Below are 22163 nucleotides of genomic sequence, written 5' to 3'. Positions count from 1 at the left end.
TGAATGGAAAATTTCTTACACTCATGTATTTTACTGCTTTTTAACAGAAAACAATATCTACTGCCGTGGATAATGCTGCTCATTTGGCCTTTAGTATAATAGAACAGCAACGACATGAGAGAATACGTTTACATATAACCTTTCACTTTTAAAATAGCCATGGCCTGAAACCGTAGCACATATGGTGGCTCAAAAGTCAAGCCACATAGGGTTATATATTATTATTTTAAGAAATCACAGATGTGGAATTAACTTAATGTCAACAAGTGTTCAAACATAATATAGGTTGTTTTTGGGTTAGATCGCGTAAATGTAAATGTGTCGTTAAACCCGCCAACACCCGACATAGCCAACTAGTAAGGTTTGTCACGTAAACAGAACATGCCAATTCGTTAATAGTACAGCACACCGGTGTGTTGGAGAGCAAATCCACAACATAGAAATGTTGTGGATTCGCAACATTTAAATGTTGTGGCGGGTTTAACGACACATTTATGCGATCTAACCCAACAAACCAATATGATGGACAATGATGTGTTGTTTAAAATCACTTAGGGTTCTTGGTCGAGTTTTGTGAACGACGGAGTTGAGGTGACCCCACAAGAAGAAGAAATAATAGATTGTATTAATAATGGATTAAATAATATCTTACAGAATGAACAATACAATTGTGTTAATGTCGGTGTAAAACATAAATAAATAAATAAGCATATGTGTCCTGACTCTTGGACCACCCTGTACATATGTGTACACATATTACAGTTTATGCTGCAAATGAAGACAGGTGGATTATTACATTGCAATATCATGATATATGGGGAAGGGGGTGACTTGATGAAGCCTTCAAGCAGCAGTGGATTGATCGTGGCTGAAGATGACTTAATGAAGCTAGCGGTGTTGTGTTCTTCATTCTGTATAAATGTGTGTGCGTCGTGCAGCTCATTATGTCACCATCATTGGCCGCTGGATGAAGGCCCCTCCGCAAGCTGCAGATATCAAGGTCAGGAAATAAAGGGGGTGGACCGGAGCAGGTTTTTTTGAGCGCTTTTCTACTGGATAATGAAGCGCTTTTACTTTCTATAGGGTATAAGCCAAAATGTGAGGGCACACACGTGCGTTTTAGATACGTTTCGGGATTTACGAGCCCCCTTCATTCTAAATCTTGACACGGAGTGTATATATGTATTTTGATTTTTTCACAAGTGATTATAGACTACAAAATGTTTTTGCTGCAACCTTGGTAAGGCTTTTTTAAAGCCTATCAATCAAAGCTGGGCCTCCCAGGAGGCTGGTACAGTAAACCCTTCCGCACTCTGTCCGTGGGAGCTCTTGAATTCCTGACCCAATGAAAGGCAAGGAAGGTGGTCACTTTGTCCATAAAATAGTCAATTATTTATATCCCTGATGTTATTTGCAGACAAAAATTGGCAGCCCGTCAATACTAAAATGCTTCTTTTTTCGCTGGGTCAATAACCATGCTTTCCGCGATTATTTGACGAGGGCAGGGTTGTTATTTTTGCTGTTGTTAAGCTTGAAAAATCCGGTACTCAAATTTAATGAGGACAAAAGGCCACACACACACACTCCAAAGTGAGCCACTCAGAGTAAGGTGAATGAATGGAATGTCGGGAGCAAAGTCAAACAGATTTGACATCCAGGGACATTTTCCGATCGGCTGCTGTTTCATTGCTTTGGGCAATGTGATTTTGGATCCATACATGTGGGGCCACATTGTCAGCAGAGGGCAGTGTAAAATAAAAATACACTGTTGTACTGTACTACGGTCCATCATCTATGCTTAGCTTATCAACCCACACTGGTCAGCATGGGGAAGTGTGGTCAAATAATCCCCACGGTCTGCCATGGTGCAGGAAGGCCTTCGTCCAGCAAGCGGCATGATAAAAGGGCTGTATATACGTACAATACATGTGGGAAATTGATAAATTGTTCCTACTTTGAACTGGTACGAGTGTCCGTTGTTTATTTTATCCCAGCCCAGTCGAACCCCGGTGACCTGCAATTGATTCACGGGTGATGCACATCAGTGGCGAGCCGCAACAGCACCGTGACTGTCCGCCTTCCCTCGGCCGACTCCGCCTCAACTGAATATTGGTGCGGCGTGCATACATCAGCGGTGGCGAAACGGAGGTGGCCAGGTGGTAACGCTGGCCTCGCCGACTCTCTCGTGTGCTGTGTTGGTGGCTGTTAGGTGCCTTATAACCAGCTCTTGTGTGTACGTTCTGCGAGGATGAATCAGCGGTATTTGTTTCGTAATTTTATCTCAGGTCTCCCTGTGCTATGGAGGCATTTGTATGAATGGGCTCTCAGATGAATCTAGATGAAAGTGTAATTGATTTTAACATGTAAGTGGAGCACTCTGTCCTTTGTTTATAATGACAAACACAGTGTACACACACCTTGGTGAATCTGCTGCTCCTGCATGAAGGCATCCCCACATTGTCAGTCAAACCCGGTGTGCTTGCCTACCGTGCTACCGCTCCCCTAAAGTTGTATGAACTTGAATTTCCATAACAACACTCCGTTCTCGGCTAAAGTGGATGAACTATTATTATGAATACATATTTAATTGGTAATTCAAATCGTTGTGATAAAAAATGCAAACTCGTCCTCCCCCCCCCCACCAATCATTAGTCCGAGGCTCATTTCACGCACAGGTGATAAAATCAAATACATTAATTTATGTTAAGTGTGCTATATAAAATGTTAAAGCAATGTTGAATGCTAAAGCAATGTTAAGGCAATGTGCGTTGGTTTGTGTGCATGCATGTAATATTCCACTCTCAGAACTTATTGACTGTCCACTATATATATATCTTTATATATATAGATTTCCTTTATTGAATTTAAATGAAAGTGCATTGAGATGACATTTCTCTTTTTCAAGGTTGACACATATAGTGTAAATATATAACCTGGATGTGTCCCCCGCACATACCACACTCATAAATATACTGGCTATGCGCGTGGGCAAGATATTTACAAATATCTGTGTGCTCTCTCACTCAGTCTGACTTTCTGCTGGCTTGGATTCATTGGTGTCTGCGCCCATATTGGCCCAAATTCCTCTTATGTCCCCCCCCCCCCCCAACTGGTTTGTAATCCCTCGACGCATAACTGTGCATGCTTCAGAAGCAATCCAATAATGCACGCTATTCAGACTCACTCCACCGAGCTTTAATTATTGCCAATCAATCAAATGCACTGTATGCATGGAACGACCCAGCTTTGGGTTGGCTACATGATCATAATTATTATTTATGCAACAACTAATGTAATGGAAGTGAACCCAAAACAAAGTAGTGGACACATTTGTATTGTTATTGGTCTTATGTGAGCAGTGTTCGCGCAAGTCGAAGTTGTGGCTGATTATTTAGCGAAATGCCTTGTGAGAACGTGAGTTTAAACTCGCGTAGGTTTTGACTCACACGGACACAACATCCGCACAGTTTGAAATGCAGACGTTTTAGATCATTTGCCTACTGGCTGCAATGCGTACACGATGATGCACGGTCGCACACTGATTTAGCGGCCAGGTTAAATTTACATCCCAAAATTTGCCCTGCATCGCTGATGAGCAGCACACTGATTATTGCCTTTCACATTTTACATGTTTTGAATGGAAAGTTATTCCTTCATATTAACTGAATACAAGATTAACAATGCTCCCTCCCTCCCTCCCTCCCTCCCTCCCTCCCTCCCTCCCTCCCTCCCTCCCTCCCTCCCTCCCTCCCTCCCTCCCTCCCTCCCTCCCTCCCTCCCTCCCTCCCTCCCTCCCTCCCTCCCTCCCTCCTACCCACCAGCCAGTAAAACTTTTCAATAAAAAAATATGTATGAATGGCACAAAATACAATGAAACTCGCTACAGGAATTGTCGAGCATGATTCAACAATTATCACGATGCATTAGACCATTTACAAGAAAAAGTAAATATTCGTTAAGAGTAATTGGAAATCGCATTTGACACGTTCTGTCATGAGATTGTTTAATGTGAATTAAAAATATGTTTTCTTTTATATAAAATCTCCTTTTAATTTAAAAATGTAACCGTACATTTCAGTTGTAAATGCAAATCTCATATTTTGGTTATCTAGAAGGTATTGAGTAAAGCTATTCTATTATTGTGACTATAACCTTCAGTTAATGCTTATTTCAGGAATGTGCAACGAGTTCTACGTTTAAAATAAAGGCATCTGTTTACAAAACAAAATCCAAAATACATGTGATTCCTTGCATATCTTACTTCCAAAATAATAATATAACATTTCATGAAACCTAATTGACAACATATGATCGTAGTTGCTCTTTTAGGTAAAAAAAGTATGATATTCATATTGTTGTGAACAGCAGCTGGATTTAAGGCTAGGAAAGTAAAACCGGCACAGCTGCGAGAAAGCCGATGCATTAACAACACTTTGGTTTAACATGAATACATTGCCCATAAGAAGTGAATGACAATACCACAATCAAATAACTCTACACTTGCTCCATTGCGAGAGGGCACTTGATACGCTAACTTTCCATTGAAATGAGAGCTCACTTGATACACCGGTTCACCCTGCTCATGTTCATGCAAATATTATTTTAAAAATGTATTTGTTCTCAGCTACGTCTGAAGTAGAATGTACGGATTTTTCGCGCATCTGGGAAGCCTGCCAATGCCGATGTTACTCTAAACTCCCTTTGCGTTTGTCGGAGAGAGTGACCCCATTGCGTAAGCGCTTTTAGGAGTGGATTGAGTGAACACAATCATTACTCGCCCACCATTCGCTTACTGCTCTGAGCTGCATAAAACAGGATGCACAATTGCTGGACTATGCCACTGGATTATATATATATACATACATCTTACACCTAATGTGTGAAAATGAGACTCGGCCACTTTACACCCTTTGGTATAATTTCCCTGATGTGCCAGGTCATGCAGGTACACCCATGTCTGAATGTGCTCTCGGAGACTCGGTTCATGTATCCAATGTCAGCCGGTGCTGTGCACAATCACGGCTATGCACAATTGTATAAATGGCATGAGGCCGTGCATGGGTAATGTGTGTTGATTTGTGGTGAGTATATGCGCGCACACATACTGTACTTTTGCATATGCAGTAAAAGCAAAATAACGCGAGTTTACAGCATGGAGTAGTCAACACAAGATCATAAGATTAGCATATTGCAGATTGCATGCTTTTCTTTAACGAGTAATTTATACCGCCATTGTGCACATTGACATTGTGTTTTATATACGTATGTAGTGATTTGGCAAAAACACTTCACTATGCCTGGAATATGTGATTAAAAAAAGCAATCTGGAACACCTTATTTCGCCGGGTGTGTTTGCCTGCGCCCCAAACAGTGCATGGCATATGCAGAGGCATGCGCACACAGCAACTAAATAAACACGGTGATATTTACAGCGGAATTAAGCGATCATTTCTTCATTGTGGAACTCATTTAGATTGAACCGCGCTTGAATTTACAATATTAACACGAGCATGAATATTGCACGGTCTGCATGCATGAGACACTCATTATAAATGGCATGAGGCCATGCATGGGTAATGTGTGTGGGTGTATAAATATTTTTTATAAGTTTTGCTGATTTTATCACCCGAGCAGAGGTTAACGTTTCAGACTACGCCCATTAGAGTTAACCACCTCAGTTCCTACCCATAGGTGAATGGAGCTCAGTTTTATTTAGAAAAGTTAAGAAGCGCCAGTGAGAAGTTTACTCTTCCACTTGTAAATGGAAGCTTCCATATACATTACATGATCCAAGTCTAAACCATGCATACCAGGTTCCTTAGACAGGCTCATCCATTCACATCAGTTGGTGAATTGAATAATGTATTAGATATGCATCTCATTCATTTTAAAGCACTGATGGATCTATGAGTCGCATGAAACAAAAAGCTCGCGTAACCAACCCGCAATAGCCAGCCTAGTGGAGCATAGTCACCCAACCCCCGCACGACTGACACTTAGTGGGACCGGCTTATTTTAGCAGTGGCTTGACCAAATAGCTGTCAATTATTATAATAATACTTCCATAAGTATCACTCATTTTATATTTTCTTGTATTTACACGAATATCTACTACTTTGTGGGAAGCCAACAGTGGTGTTTTCTCCAATGTATACACCGGACACCGCTGTATGGATTTGGAACGTCCATCAGTCACTTGGTGGTGTGAAATAACATGAGTAACCGCCCCAAGCTAATTTTAGACGCACATTTTTACCGCATTTAAAATGTGCTCCGGTCTACCTCGCCAGGTACATTAGCACGGTTAGCACGGTTGGCTACGTATGGTGCGAAACAAGGTCAACATACATGCATAAATAGCCGTCCTCTAGCCTTTAAGCAAATTAAGTGAACACTTTTTCGTTCGACAAGCCCATGATTGGGTTGGCATGCGAGCCATCGTTAACACATTTTTTTTTCTTCCGGATCACCGTGCAATGATGAGCAATGAAGAGGAGGTGGGGTGGACGTACCAGGGTGCAGAAGTGATCAGGTGGACTCCCGCACGTGATGTCCGGCGGGTCGAGGCGCACCTTGGCAAACTTGGTCATGTCGGTCGCCTCGGGCTGGCACGCGTGGTACTCCCAGCCGGGTCCCTCCTCCGTGTGAACCATGCTCTTGCAATGGTCGTAGCGGTTCCTTTCGGCCGACGTGAGTGCTCCCAGAAGTACCCAGCACGCGTGTGCCGACAGCAGCGCTTGCACGCCCGGCCACATGATTCCTCGCCTTTGTCGCATGAGCCGGTAGGGAGGATCCCTCCCCCTCCTTTTTTTACACGCTTATTGTACCGTGCATTAACACGGTTAATGCTTTGCTTCGTCTTCCCCTTGTGTCTGTGTGTATATTACGATTGTTATATATAGAAATATTCCTTCTATTATAAATGTAATGTGTACTTATTATCTATACGCTGGCAGTCTTTATTGTTAATTGCAGCGACAACTTTGAAGGGGAGTCCCCCCCCCCCCCCTTCTATGAGAGACGCGCTGCTGTGTGTCGTCTTCGTTGCATTGCAATCCAGCAGATCTCCACTGGTTGAGCCGGCGCCGCCAGGTAAAAACCGCAGAGGAGTCGACGACCAGCGATGGTCTCGGAACGCGCACACCCCGCCGACGTGTTAAACACTTCTGGTGAGCAAAACAAAAATGCGTACACAAAATCAGACCGTCCCGTATTTCAATTGCGGTGCTCTATTGCTATCCTAAGTTATTTAGTAGTATTGACTAACTCTAGCTATTATCTTAATTATCACGAGAGACGGCTGTTTTGTTGTAACGATATAAAACGATGTTAGTCCCGCGCTACGCCTTGCTTGGTTTAAGAGATCATCGCAATTCCGAGGCGCTGTCCGTGGTCCTGAATCGGGACGCTCCGCACTGCCCTCCACTTAAAGTGAGCGCAGCCGACAGTCTTAAAAAAACACTCTTCGTTAGAGCGAACTAGCTCACACATACGCACGCACACAAGCACGAACGCAAGGCAGGAGTGTGCGGTAACTGCTGCCTGCCGCTACAGCTACTGCCGCTACTGACAGGGATGGGGAGGAGGTGAAATGAAACCGGGGAGGAGAGTGGGGGTGGGGGTGGAGGGCGAAGGGGTGGGGTGCTGGATGAAGAGGATGGGCTGGGAGGTCACAGCAATAGGATATAGACGTGAAGGAGAGACAGAGAGAGAGGGGCAGAGTTGCCGAGTTGGAGGAAGCTTTGCGCGCGACACTGAGCAACGCCACGGAACGCACGCGGCTCTCGCGCCAGACAGGGGCTCTCTCGGACCGCGCTCTGGCAAAATGCGCGCTCGCCGACTTCCAAGCGGAACTGCGAGAGCGTTACCGGGCACTTTGCGCAAGGGTGCGGAGAGGGTGGTGTAGGATGCAAGGGGCGGTGGAGGGAGCAGGGGAGGGTGAAGGGGGGGAGGGGTAGTGGATGAAAGGGGGCGATCCAGTCCCGGCGGGGAGTGGTGGCGCAGACGGACACAGGGAGACTTACTAATATCAACCACAGCGATTCGCTGGCTTAGGACAAGTAGATGATTGTTGCGACTTTATAAAAAAAAATCAAGCGCGTTGTATGTGAGAACTCTACGCAAGAAGAACGCCGTCTTAGCATACAATATTGTATAATACAAAAGTCAGTGTATATATGTGTATGCGCTTTTCTAGGTATATGTTATCATGTCTCCGTTGCACAACGATGTTGCATTATGTATGTACTCGAATGCATATTAATCAAGGCATCAGTGTTTTTTTCCTCGCCTCTGTGCTGTAGAACGGTTTTGTTAGGCGCGCTTCATACACTTATTGCAGTATTTAATATTAGAGTCTGCAGTGTGTGGCGTCTTCTTCCTTTAACATATGGTAGTCTTATGCAAATTATATATCAGTATCCAATCTCCTGTTCATACTGTTCGCTTATATATGCGTGTTTGTGAACTGTGGTCTTATTTTTGCGCTTCTTCCTTTAGAGAGCTTCAAAAACACCATTGAAAGGAGTACCCCCCCCCCCCTCCACCATCTTAAGAAAAACCGCACGCCGTTTGTTGTCTTGGTTGCAGTGCAAGCCGGAACTCCAATGGCTCGGCCGGCACCGGCACAGCTACGAACAGCGCAGAGGTGCCAGACGACACCGCGTATCCGCGAGAGCAACACCGCTGCTGACGTTTTGACAAAATGTTAATTGCTGTATCGTTTCGCCATTCCTATTATACAGCAGTTAACATGTATAACTGTCATCATCGATAGAGAATCAAAGCAGCAGCTGTGTTACAATTGCTTACTGCAGCCAGAAGTCGTCCGGCGCTGTGCCTTGCTTGGTTTAAGAGTTGGTCGCAGTCCCGAGGCGCTGTCCGTGGTGCTGAACCACGCTCCACTTTAAGTGAGCGCAGCCGGCTCTAAAACCCCACGACAGCACACACACACAAGAGAGCAACACCAGGTAGGCGTCTCCGGCAATGCTGCCTGCCCGCCCTCCTGTTTGCCTGTCTACCTGCTGCGACAGCTACCCCTGCTGCTGTTACTGACAGGAACGAGGAGGTGATGAAAGCAATGCCGATGGAGAGACGTGCTGGGTGTGAAGAGGATGGGCGGGGAGGTCACAGCAACAGGGTTATAGGTGTGGAGCAGATAGATAAAGAGGCGGAGTTTGTCGAGTTTGGGGACGCATAGCGCTGAGCAACAGCGCCGAACGCACGCGGCCCTTGCACCAGACAGGGGCTCTCTCGTACCGCGCTCATGGCAAAATGCGCGCTCGCAGATTCGCAAATGGAGCGGCGAGCATCACCGGGCGGGCGCGTGCGAGAATGCGGAGAGGGTGGTGTACGATGCATGGGTGGTGCAGGGAGCAGGACAGGGGAGGGGAGGGGGGTGTTAGGAAGAGGGGTGAACCAGTGGTGGGGGAGTGGTGGCGGAGACACGGAGAGACTCGCTAATACCAATCACATCGATTCGCTCGCTTGGGCCAAGCCGATTATTGTTCTGTCAGATGTGTGCCTTGACTTTATAAAAAAAAAAACCAAGCGCGTCTGTTGTGAGAACTCTATAACAGCACAACTACGACATGTGCTGTGCAACACATAGGTGGTGTGCTTCTGTTGCTTTGCGCACGTGTATGGTAATACAGTATATATTTATTCATAATGCTATTGCGTGATATTTGTAGCCAACTGCATATTAAGCAATATATCAATGACACCCCTCTCCTGTAAAAAATGCTTATTTGGGCGCGTTATTATAAACTTACTGTATTATGTAACAATAACAAACATATAGAATCCTCATTTCACCTATAGCATTCTTTATACCTATATAACAGTCGTCATTATTTTATGCATACTGTTCGTTAATTGCGATACTGAATGCGATCCTCCTTGGCACTTATTCCTTTTTAAAGCTTCAGCAAAAACTTTGAAGGACGGCTGCCGTTTGTCGACTTCGTTGCATTGCGATCCACGGATGATGCAGCACGTGCAGCGAGCCCGCGTCTCCCAATGTTTATGAAGATGTGTTTGGCCAAAGAAAGCATTCACAGTCGCTCGTGTACTGCAGCGATCAACCTGCTCTTTTGCTGGACACCCTTTAACGCCCTGCAGAAATGTAAACCCTCTACTCGTCCCGCCATCTACAGGTGGAGAAGGGGAACTCGCATGATGATCGGAAGCGTCGTGCGCGGTTTCACTTGGAAGAACAGCAATCACTTGAAATTGCAGAACTGCCATTTAGAACCCAAGAGACCTGCCTGGAGAAACTGCGACAGCTTTGCAGCTCTTCTAGATTTGAAGCTTTCGTGACTGCAAGGGTCCATACTCTTTGGTTCTATTCGGTAAAGTCACCTAGCTTTGCAGCTGCCGGCGAACCTTTTGAGGGCGCTGTTGCTGATAAGCACGGTTGGCTACGTACGGGGCGAAAACAGTTCAACGTCCAGTGCGTACAGACTTGTTGTTGAAGCCTTGTTGCCTCGTGGTCAGCCACGCGTTTGCTCTGGGCGGCGGCGGGGGGGGGGGGGGGGGGTCCTCGACCGAGATGCAACCTAAAACATCGAGCGCTCGAGCTCGATCAGCCACCGAGGGCCCGTCGAGTACAATGCTGAAGACCGCAGTTTCAAAGACGGAGGGTTATCATGTGTGCTTGCATAGTTAGCCGAACATTTACTTAGCGACGCGGTATTTTCGTGTTACAGTACCAGTAGATTCCGTTATCGTGTTATAGTGTCAGTGATAGTACAGGAGATTCCGGAATATCGAGGGGGGGGGGGGTGGGTTACGTTTCTTGGAAAGTGCCGGGAAAGCCAAAACGGCCTCAAGCCTGACCTAAATCAGGGGTTAGGTTCACGGCAACCCAAAATTTTCCAACCTCACAATTGAAATAAGTACTATACTGTATGCCAAATAAACTAAAAACTAAATAATGTAGATAAAAAATAAACATGTAAAAAGCCGATGCTAAATAAAATTAGTCGACAATAAATAATGTAGTGCGGTATAATAACCATATAGTGTTGCAGTGTCGGTAACAATAGATCCCCTCTGAGCCTATATCCGGTGCATTTCAGCACTGTAACACGTTGCATAACACTGACCATACGGGAATTTAAATGCAGTGCATTGGTGTGTTCTGACTTGCGAACCGTTCCACTTACGAACGGGTCTTAGGAATGAATTAGGTTCGTAAGCCGAGGGCGGTCTGTATACGTGAAGGTACACTTGCTGTTTTAGTTTAACACTGACACGAACACACGTCGGCTTTCGCGGCCAATATCATCCATAATACAGGGTTTTTTTGGGTTAGATCGCGTAAATATATAAATGTGTCGTTAAACCCGCCATCAAGAAAGCTCTATGTTTTGGTATGATAGGAAAATAGTGAAGAGGGTGGCTGTGTGTATGTAGGGGAAGGTGGAGGGTGGGTGGGGAAAGGTGGAGGATACATTATGGAGAGAATCAACTACCAACCACGTGAACTCGCTCTCATTAGCCTAGCCGTTTATTGTTCCGACTTCATAAAAAAGACAGCGCCACCAGCTTGTAAAGCATCCAACAATAAGTACTGCGTGTGGAAATTTTCCATGCGAAGTTTTGATTAATATTTGCTATCCACGCATTTCAAAGTAATATATTTTTTTCATTACATCAGTAGCTTACTGCACACACTCATCAAAGTATCAACGCTATTGCTTTTAACGCATACAGCTGGACCGGTAAATGTTTACATTGTAAGTGATATTTGCCTAAAATGTCTGCATTATTAAAATGAGATGCCAAGTGGCCTTCAACGTGAGTTCTGTTTACATTCGAGTAAACAATTGCACCTGAACATAATCAACGTGTGCACATTAGGAACAATATCATTGTACAGATTTTTTTAAGTGGCGGATTTCAGCTACGCAAAGGTGTTACTCTTTACATGTGAGAAAACAATTGCATGCGAACATAACTTGTGCTCATTAGGAACATCCTAATTGTACTTCATCATTGGACCTCCTTTGCCAGTACCAAAATGTAATAATAGGGTTTTTCCCCTTTTTTTCTGGCCACAAAACTGAAACCTTTTTTTTTACGAGGATTCATGTCTGCATTAACCACAATACTTGCAGTCAAAATGCAAACATGAATCCTTGTAAAAAAGGTTTAAGTTTTGTGGTCAGAAAAAAGGGGAAAACCCCTATTATTCTAATTGTACTTTTTTAAGTGGCCGATTTCAGATAAACAAAGTTACATGTTCGCGTGTATTGATATTTAACAAGCAAAAAAATCACCCTTCCCCCTCGACTAATGAAATAGTCAATGGAGAAATGAGGCAGCTCACGAGCCAATATATAAATATATAAATTAATCAAGCCCAAGAGCCGGGAGCACACGTGGGGCAATTACTCTTGCAGAAGAATGGAGAAACTACCGTGAACAATGTGTAGAGAATACGGCGACTGTGTTGGAGAGTAAATGCACAGATTGCGCTCAGAGTGTAAATGTTGTGGACTTGCTCTCCGACACACCGGTGTGCTGTAATCGTAACGAATTGGCATGTTCTATTTTTATATTCTTTGGGTCTTTCGGTAAAGCCACGTAGATAGAAGAAATAAAAAAAACGAAGCTCCAGCGCATGCCCCCCCCACACCTGACGCTCAACGTACAATTTTCAGACGCACAACCAATAGACAGACACGCTACTGCCACTGCCAGCGCACGTATAGGCCAACGTCACCTCGACAGAGGCCCTCGACAAGGCCTCTCTAATGGAGGGCATTCCTCCAGCAGTCACGTGCGCAATCAATTGCAGCGCCTGCGCCTTTATCTTTTACGTGACCCAATTACAATCGGCTACAAATTCGTCATCAAGACTAATCGGCTGGTACGGCTATGTGCTGTGTCGTGTACGCTGTTGCGTGTTTAGCAGGCACGCGTGCGTAATGCACTGGTGTTGGTTTACACCGCGTTTGTGCTTGTGACCGTGGGTCGCCGCGTGATTTGCTTCCGTGGCTTCGTTACCGGGGGCCAAAAATAACCCACGCGGCAGCAGCATGCGGCAGGCGAGAAGGGAGGATAGCGGGGGGGAGGGGGGGAAACTAGGGCAGCCAAGCCCTTCCCTGGGAACAATTGTTCCCGCAGATGTGCGTCCGTCATGTAAAACGTGATGGTAAATCACCGCAGGGCAGTCACGCCTTCACCATCAAGACAACACATGTGGCTCAAGGGGCCTCCTTGCAAAAAAATACCTTATTGGCTAAGTGCTCATTTTCAAAAAGACCAAATCAAAGTGTCGTCCTCCCTGAATCAGCGGTGGAAATTCCATGTTACTGTGGCGGTGGCCAGCATGCCCCTAACACGATCACGTAAACTCTCCGATGTGTGTTGTTTTCGCGTTGTGCCGCGGTGTTGTTCGGCGTGATGTGTCCGACGTTTCGCTTCACGTGAAAAAAGAACCACATGACGGACGACACACGCCACAGACCGGCATCGCGTCGCAGAGCTGTGCACTTCGTAGTAGGACAGTAAATGTTCCGCGAAGTGGTACATATGTTACCGATCCAGGAGAGATGATGCGACTGCACTCCTTGACGCAGCGATTAACTGGTTGAGATACGATTAGCTATTGCATAGCTACAGAGGTGAGCATCTAGAAACAACCCATATTGCTGGAGGTCATCGGAGGAGGTGACATGTTCCTGGTATATTTGTGAAACCGTGAGACTACAATATCTGACTGACGTGGGAAATTAATTCATAGAAATTTGAAAATATGTAGTGTTGTTTTGTTGTGGGCACAGTTGCAATGCCATCTCATGGTCTACAGGGGCAGCATTTGTGGACTTATGCGGTTTTCCCACACCCAACAATGGTATTAATGCACGTTGTGCATGCTGTCTCCTCCTGTAACGAAGGAAGCCAGGGACAATTGCAATAACAGACAGTAATCTCCGCAAATAGCACCCGTCCTATTTCTCCTAAACCCGGGACCATATCGTACCTTGCTGGTATAAAAACTAGGAAGTGCAGAAACACTTCACGTCAAACTGACCACAAGGCCCTTCGCACTTAAACCACCCCCCCCCCCCCGTGTATAAATAACTCCAGCGGCGGTTTGTGGCTGCGGTTTGAGAAAGCTACAAACTCCGTCTTGGGTTTTCCAAGTCTCAGGTGATACGGCAGAGTCGGATTAATCTGTGACTCTGAACTGCGAAGGCAGTGCATAACAATGCACCAATCCTGGGCTCCCACCCGATCACTTTCTCCTGGGAAGCTACAAGGACTGCGTATGCCTGGCTGGGAGATAAAGTGATAATTAAGCCATTGCATTCCAGTTCGTTAATTAATCCGCTCGCGTACATCACCGGAGACGATGACAATGGATGGTGGTGAGTGTCTTCTTTGGTGCGTGCATTAATTTAACGCTTTGCACCTTTATCCGTGCTCGATTCTCTGCCCTCTTTATTTCGACAAATGCCCCCTTCAGCTCCTCTAACATTGCCAATCATTTGGTTTTCCTCTCCGTTATTTCCCCTTCGATTCTTCCTTCTGTTAATGTTCTTAACTCATCAAACCAGGATGTAGAATGTGTCCAATTCATAGAATGTTGTCCCATCTCGTTCTCCTTCTGGTCACTTCCATTGTACGTCATTTCGTTCATGCCACTAAATAGTTTTTACACGCTTTTATTTAACTCACTGTTGGTGTCGTATCCTCAAATCTTGTAACTCAATTTCAACCCACTTCCCAATGTGGTATCGACTGCAAACTTGGTATACTTATGTCATACTGATGACAATACTATATTCTATCATTCAAAATAAAAATATATATTTTTAAGCAATCTTTTTGATATGTTATGTTTCGGCTTGGGTCTAATTGTCCACGCTCAACTGACGTTGGCTGTAAATCACCGCGGTCTCTTACGTTGCGGAAAGCTTCGGGGCCACTTCCTGGAGTCGTGGAGTTCTGACATTACGAGTACGGTACATTTCATTAAAACGTGTTTTTTATATTACTTATTCATTGGTCTTTTTCTCTGTCCAGCATACTTTATGTTGTGTACAAAGTACACTTCCTCACTACCCATTTCTGGCTTCATCAAACTGGAGCCATGGCTTGCACCCTTATCTCTCTATACCCAGTCATGGTATACATGGCTTGGCTATCGGTATGCAGTACTAAGTCATGTAACCGACTCACTCGGGGCATAGGTTTACACTTGGGAACACAATGACTGACTTAAAGCTTTCGTGACAGCAGGAGTTCATATTCTTTGGGTCTTTCTGATGACGATTGCTTCTGTTGCGATCGAAAGGTCGTAGTTTTTTTTGTAAATGTTTTTGTTCTACGTGACTTTACTGATAGACCCAAAGAATAAGAATACTTGGGAACATGTTTAATGTGCTTTAGAAGTCAGCATATAGTTAATGAGATTTAAAATGCATGCCTGTGTGTGAAATTGACAGATGGACATCTGTTGAAAATGATAGTTGTACCATGTACAGATATTGCACTGAGTGTGGGTGGTTAATTGGCCAGAGTGAATATATGAAGGTCGGATTTGACAGTCCCAATACTCGCTATGACCGTGTATCATGGAGCACTGGTGAATCAATACAATTTGCAAAACGGTATTACAAACACTGACAAATTTATTTTAATCTCAGCTTCTCCAACGAGTTGAGTTAAAGTCCACGTTGGACTTATCTAATTATTATTCATAAATGTGCTTTTATTAAAAAAGATTACGCAAAGGCTAAAGTAATGGACTCAGCTTGATGAGAGCCAGCGAAAGTGCCTGAATGTTAATATCTAACACGTAGGCTTTCGCGACAAATATGATCCATAATAGAGGTTTTTGGGTTAGATCGTGTAAATATATAAATGTGTCGTTAAACCTGCCACCATCCGACACAGACAATTAGTAAGGTTTGTCTCCTAATCAGAACGTGGCCAATTCGTTACTAGTACAGCAACACCGGTGTGTTGGAGAGTAAATCCACAACATTTATAATCTGAGTCCGACGTTTCGCCAGCAATTACAACTAGCATCATTAGGCGACGGCCAGACTTGTGGAGAAATCCTCCTGTTTCGTTCCTTAAACACTAGGATAGATGTGATGTCGTCACTTATTCACATGGTAATCAACGTACGTTCTGCATCGAAACTTTGCTAAATGTGTGGGACACATTTCGCATTGAGCACGCGTTGCAACGTGGCCGAATGGTCGGTGGCAGCCACTTGGGACCGTGCCCAACCAATGTTCCCCAAACTGACGGTCGGGTATGGCTTTTTCACGCGGGGAAATCGCTCCGGTTCCAAAGGCAGCGATGTGCGCAACCGCATTTGATATCTGCGTCAGTGAATTTTGCGTTCGAAACCACGTGGGCGATTTTCAGCCGCTGTTGGCGAATGGACGCACGTGTCCCCCGCCTCGTGCCTTTGGACTGAATGAGGTTGCGCATCCTTTGAGGGTCCGTTTGCTCCACTGCGTTGCGGCAGTGCCACCTATGAAGCGCCACGTTTTAAACAGCTTGGTGGCATTCTTGGGGCATCACAACTCGGTAATTTGTGGCATTGGCTATCCCCGGAGGGGGGGGAGGGAGGGAGGGAGGGAGGGAGGGAGGGGGGGAAGGGAGGAGGGGAGGGAGGGGTTGCCCAGATGTTCTCCTGGAAAGGTGACAGATGTAATTCCCCCCCAATCCACCACCCACTCCCCGCGGGTGCCTTCCTGTTGAATAATTCTTGGATAGTCCCGCCCGTGCGCCTTTCGCACATGCTGTACGCCTGTTATCATCTCGGCCGAGTTTCTTCCCATTAAAAAGCCAACGCGCTCCTCCTCCTCCTCCTGTGACTGCCGCTCCAGGGATCTGCGCCCAGTTTGAGCATTGGCATACGCTGAAATGGAATACGCTCGTTGGGAAGTTTGAATTACAAGTTTTCTTTCCTTTCACATCATCCCGTGACTGTTGGTAATCCCTCCCTTTCCCCCTCTCTAGCGCCGTCGAGAACTTTTTTTCACGTTGAATTTCTCTCAGAACCAAGTTGACTTGAGCGTAGTTTGCAAGCACACTTTTGCATAGTCAATAAACAGAAGACAGCCATCGAACTCCTGCAGACACCTGCGATGAATGGATGGATTCCTTTTTTATTTTAAATTTAAGCCCTCCACCCCTTGCCTCCCCCCCCAACCCACACCCAGATTAAAAGTTCTGCAAAGCTTCACAGAGTTACGGAGAATATGAATGTGTAATACGCATGCGTGCGTGTGTGTGTCCCACGCATTCGGATGTCACTGCGGTCATTTGTGCTTGGCACAAATTGGAAGGATTGTGAGTTCGTTTCTTGGCCAGGAGTCAAACATACGAGGACACATTTGTTAAGAAGTCAGCAGTCGGTGTCCGTCAGGAGAGATTGAGCGTGAAGGCACTTCCACGCGTGTGCGCGCATTGTGGAAACGTTTTCCGATCACGACACAAGCGTTGAGATTTCGGTCCGTTCGTGAGTGTTTTTTTGTTGCATTTTTTCCATTTTAATGCAATTGTGCTATCGTCGTGAAGTCACAAGATGCAAAATCCATTTAGATGATCATGCATGGCAGTATGCAAACGTGCATCAGAGAATGGCCCATGGAAGATGATTTTCGAAGGGCTTTTGCGAGTAACCGTTCAAGTGGCCTTTTAATAATTTGCACCGGAAGGTCACACTTTTCCACACACCCTCATGTGAGAATGGTGTTTGTCATATGGCAATCAAATCTGTAATAGCATTTTAATAGCTTGAATGTATCCAAAGGAAGTACAAAACCAAATGTAATATTTTTGTTTGCACATTCATTAGTAACTGAGCTGAGACCATTGGCTCACTTTTACCTGGGAACCTGATAACACATTCCTGCGGAGGGAGCTAGTAGGAACGTTGGGTTGCTCGGTCAATGGCCAGGGTCAATGGCGGCACCACGTGGTGTATTCCGCAAATATGCCCGACTGTGAGGGCGGGCACAAGCCGGCGTGAGTAGGTTAAACGTTGAGTTTTATAAGGGCACCACGGGGTGACCAGCCCCTCCCCACCCAGCCCCACCCGCCACCCCTCCCACCCCCCACCCAGCCCCACCCTCCCCACCCAGCCCCACCCTCCCCAGCCCCTCCCCACCCTCCCCTCCCCACCCAGCCCCTCCCCACCCTCCCCTCTCCACCCAGCCCCACCCCTCCCATTTTATCCGGGTGTCCGGATACACGTGGACAGACATCCACAGACATACACAATTAATCCCCTGCCTTCTGTGATAATCCCGGTTGGGCTTCTAGTCCACTACGTTTCCTACCAGTAATGCCCACCAGGAGCGCATTTGTTATATATCCGGGTGTCCGGATACACGTGTACAGACATCCACAGACATACACAATTAATCCCCTGCCTCCTGTGAATTAATCCCGGTTGGGCTTCCAGTCCACTACGTTTCCTCCCAGTATAATGTCGACTCATCCCTCTGACCTGGGCGCCACCTGGCTACCTCAGTCACGTATTGTAACACCATCATTCGTATACCTACTGTCATTGTACGCTGGCTTCGGCAGAGTTACTCTTCACGTCTCTATGCATGAAGAATGTGCTGGTCGGTTCGCAATCTGGACACTGATGGTGCCGAGGCCTTCATTAGTAAAGCCAGCATGGATGTTAACTGTGAACTCCAGATGGAATCTTCATCTCTTGACATATTGTTCCAGTCCATGGGATTGGCAACACCACATCTTTGATTATTTGTGGTATCTAATGCCTTACTCTTGTTGGCTTACTCAAAAGGGTAAAATCTGTTGCTGTTTTTAGTTTAATATTACTCGCCAAAAATAAGAAGTAATTAGTCAATCCAGTTTTACATAACCATCAAATTCCTTAGTTGCACATTTAGCCAAGTAAAAAAACTGGAATATTTTAAACTGAATCATAAATAATGCCATAATGAAAAAAAGTTAAACCAAAGTTTCTCCTTGATCTAATAAGCAATCTCATAACATGTTCATTGGTGGCTCAGAGCCAGTGATTAAAATTCCCTCTTCGCTGAGTATATCGGCAGGATCATAGTGATAATGCATTACCCAGAGAAGCATGGATGAATCTCTAGGCTCTTCTTCAGGAGGGTCTTGCATTGGGATGTTTTGCCATTACTTTATTAAATGAGTGCATTGCAAAGTGAGAGGAAGCCAGAGTATTTGGAGAAAACCGATGCATGCGAGTGTACAATATAAAGCCCAATGACTGATATATGAAGGCCTCCTCATGACGCATCAGTCACGGCGGTTGACCATACTTCACCTCCCTGGCCATTGCAGGCTGGTGAAGGATTTAACTCAGGACCGGTACTTTTACGCTCGCAATTGATGTTATCAATGGCTGGGAATCGAACTCGGGTTGCTGGACTCAGAGTTCAGTGCACTAACCATTGCACTAGCAGTATGCACAGATTGATTTGGAAGCAACCACATCTAATCTTACACATAAACTGGCTCTCTCTCTATGACTCATATAATTGCATCAACACCATCACTGTTACCCTCCCCAGCCTTTCATCATCATCATCATCATCTTAGTGTAAAACAAATGCATTTTCATGGCCATATTATAATGTGCACATTTCATAAAGGTGAGAGCATTATTATACTTTCTCTAAATGGGAAAACGTATTATTTTTTTACACCCATTTGCACAGGAAGAATCAAGGCCATGAATAGTCACGCTCGTCATTTCAAGGGAATGCATCACCTCCGATTACCAAGGCTAAAACAGACAAGGCTGGTGTTTGGTGCTCGTTCTGTATAATCCTGCAATACCCCTCATTGCATCCAATTTGTGATAAGAGATAACGGTGTAAATGCCAGTCTTCTGCGTTTCTACGCTTCGCATATGGAAAACAATTATTGCCATTTCAGACGTTGGCTCTGCAGCAATCTATCAATGAGATGTACGTAACCCAATTCAGCATAACAGGGTTTGTAATATTGCTCGTATTAATCCAACCAAACGTTTTGACCACTGACAATTAAGTAGGATGAAATTATGAGTCAATGGGGGAAATTTCACATCACTATGACAGTGATCAGTCTCTACAGTTCGCAACCACCTTTGTTGGAGTAAAGCGTACATCCCAGCATTATTGCATTTATTTGTCAATACAAAAAAATATACGATGACAAAAAATAATCGCGTTCAATTTACCAAGCACTCAATTTTCAGCGATTCGCTTGGCCCACGTAACAAGCACGTGTTTTCGTTCAAATTCAAGTTTCGTTCATTCCGCACAGAGAGACCGATACCAACTTCCCACTGCCCTCTTCGCTTCCGCGGCGCCCGACGGCCGAATCGATGCGGGGAGAATTAGACTCGCCGGCCAAACCCTGCCGAATCGGGCCCTCCCGCCACTAAAGCCTTGCTACACGTGCCCTTGGAGTTCCCTAAGTGGCCGCCCCTCTTGTTTTTTTTTTACCATCGCCGCTGCGCGCGCGTGTGCGTTGAGTGCCCGCCGCAAGTTGCTCGTGCCCCTGTTCGTTTCTGCTGTGGTCCCTTTCGACCAAGCCCCACCCCGTGTCTCCTCTATTGATTGCGGCTCCAATGCTTTCAGCACCCTCATCGATTTTATTAAGCTAAAAACTGCGCTCGCTTTTTGTTGTTGCTGCCGCCCTGGTGCACACCGAAGCAAAAATATTGGCGGGCTCTGCCAGTATTGAGCCAGATTGATTTGCGCGATACATATTTAAGTAACGCTAAAAGGGGCGCAGATTCGTTCAGGAGATTCGCGGCTCACGAACGCGTTTGCGTGGCCAGCGTTTGAGAACGTTATTTAAATGAATATTCTTGCTTTTTATGAATATTCTGCCACGTGAAACATTATTGCACGTCCGTGCACGGATATGTTGAAGATCAAATGATCACCTTCCATCTTTTTTTAGGAATCATTAAAAATAATCACTTTGTTATGCTGAGATAGCCAAGTGACAGCACAGCAGCTGGTTCATGGCCTCTGACTGGCTCTGTTTTGAATGGGTCTGCCTCATGAAGGACATTTTAAAAGTTCCCTGAGCTTTGGACGATATCCATTAGGCTTTGAAGTTGCAAGTTAAGCTACCCCAGCTAAATTGGTTGGCGGTGGTAGCGAGAGAGTGGGAAGTGTTAAAATCCTGTAAAAGTTTCACACAGGGTCATTAAAAGAAATGGCACATTTCTGAAGCTTTCAACACAAATTGTTGTAAATTGTGAAACTGTGCTCTGCGTTTGCCGGTGAAGTGCGGTGTGTTTTTTTATTGAAAGAGAGTTTGAAGAAGCCACTCTAATTTTGAATTGTTTGGTGTGTGCGCACCACCATACCAATTTGATTTAGTAACAGGTCCTGGCCACCTTTATCGGTCGCAGGATCTCAGCAGTGTCAGCTCGGCAATTTGACCTGAGAGCCATCTGAAAATTATACTTTTTAAAATTTCCACTCAAACCCTGTCAGCCTTTTTGTACTCATCTGCGCTAACTTGCCGGTGATTAAGATCATAGTTTGGGTCATCTCGATAGGTTAACGATGACATTTAATCAATCATTGTTAACATATCTCACTTCACATCAATAATGACTACCTCAACACTTCACGTGAACGAACAATTGCATTAAGGTCCAAGACTGATACTACTCTATGTAATAATACCAGGCATTTAGTTTACAATATAAAAAGCAACGTACCACAGGCAATATAATTAAAAACGAATAAAACCGCGTACTATAATTAAGACTAATGACTGAAATCAAGGAATAAGAACGTGAAAGCAGATACCCATTCATGTTACAGATGCAGTGAGGAGATAGGTGTTTCATAAATACTCAATTTGTATAATCTATCTGCATGTCTGAATGCGTTTGAACAACTCTCATTCGCATAATGATTTCTGAAAGCAGTGCATATTTAAAATGAACATCTGGGAGTGAAGTCAGAAGTTACATTAGTATTGAAACATAATTTCGTATATATTTATTTTTCCTATACATATTTGCGAGTCACATACTATCGATTGTTCATGTGAAGCGTGCAAGTATATGAACAAATTAAAACAAAACATTTGTGCGTGATAGTTCACCATTTACCCTTTTGGAAAGTTCATCCGTAGAATAATTTCATTTTCGTTTTTTTGGT

General features: G+C 44.9%; 1 protein-coding gene across 14 annotated transcripts in view; it reads right to left on the bottom strand.

Moving 5' to 3' along the window:
* Nucleotides 1-22163, bottom strand: part of LOC116953144 (netrin-G2-like) — a 179925-nt gene that overhangs the window by 65486 nt on the left and 92276 nt on the right. For 10 of the 14 annotated variants that reach the window (XM_032973042.2, XM_032973041.2, XM_032973040.2 and 7 more), the window contains 2 exons: nucleotides 8812-8925; nucleotides 6513-7166 (listed from right to left, as the gene is read on the bottom strand). In XM_032973042.2, coding sequence (XP_032828933.2) covers nucleotides 6513-6776 — 264 coding nt within the window. In that variant the 5' untranslated portion in view covers nucleotides 6777-7166; nucleotides 8812-8925. Of the gene's footprint in view, nucleotides 1-6512; nucleotides 7167-7777; nucleotides 7878-8811; nucleotides 8926-22163 lie in introns of those variants that run through there. The other 4 variants (XM_032973038.2, XM_076074864.1, XM_076074865.1 and 1 more) reach the window with 2 other exon arrangements.

Source organism: Petromyzon marinus, chromosome 50, assembly GCF_048934315.1.
Source record: "Petromyzon marinus isolate PM22_M1 ecotype Great Lakes invasive population chromosome 50, UKy_Petmar_22M1.pri1.0, whole genome shotgun sequence".
In the NCBI taxonomy this organism is placed as follows: Eukaryota; Metazoa; Chordata; class Hyperoartia; order Petromyzontiformes; family Petromyzontidae; genus Petromyzon; species Petromyzon marinus.
This window is presented reverse-complemented; position numbering and strand designations above follow the sequence as displayed.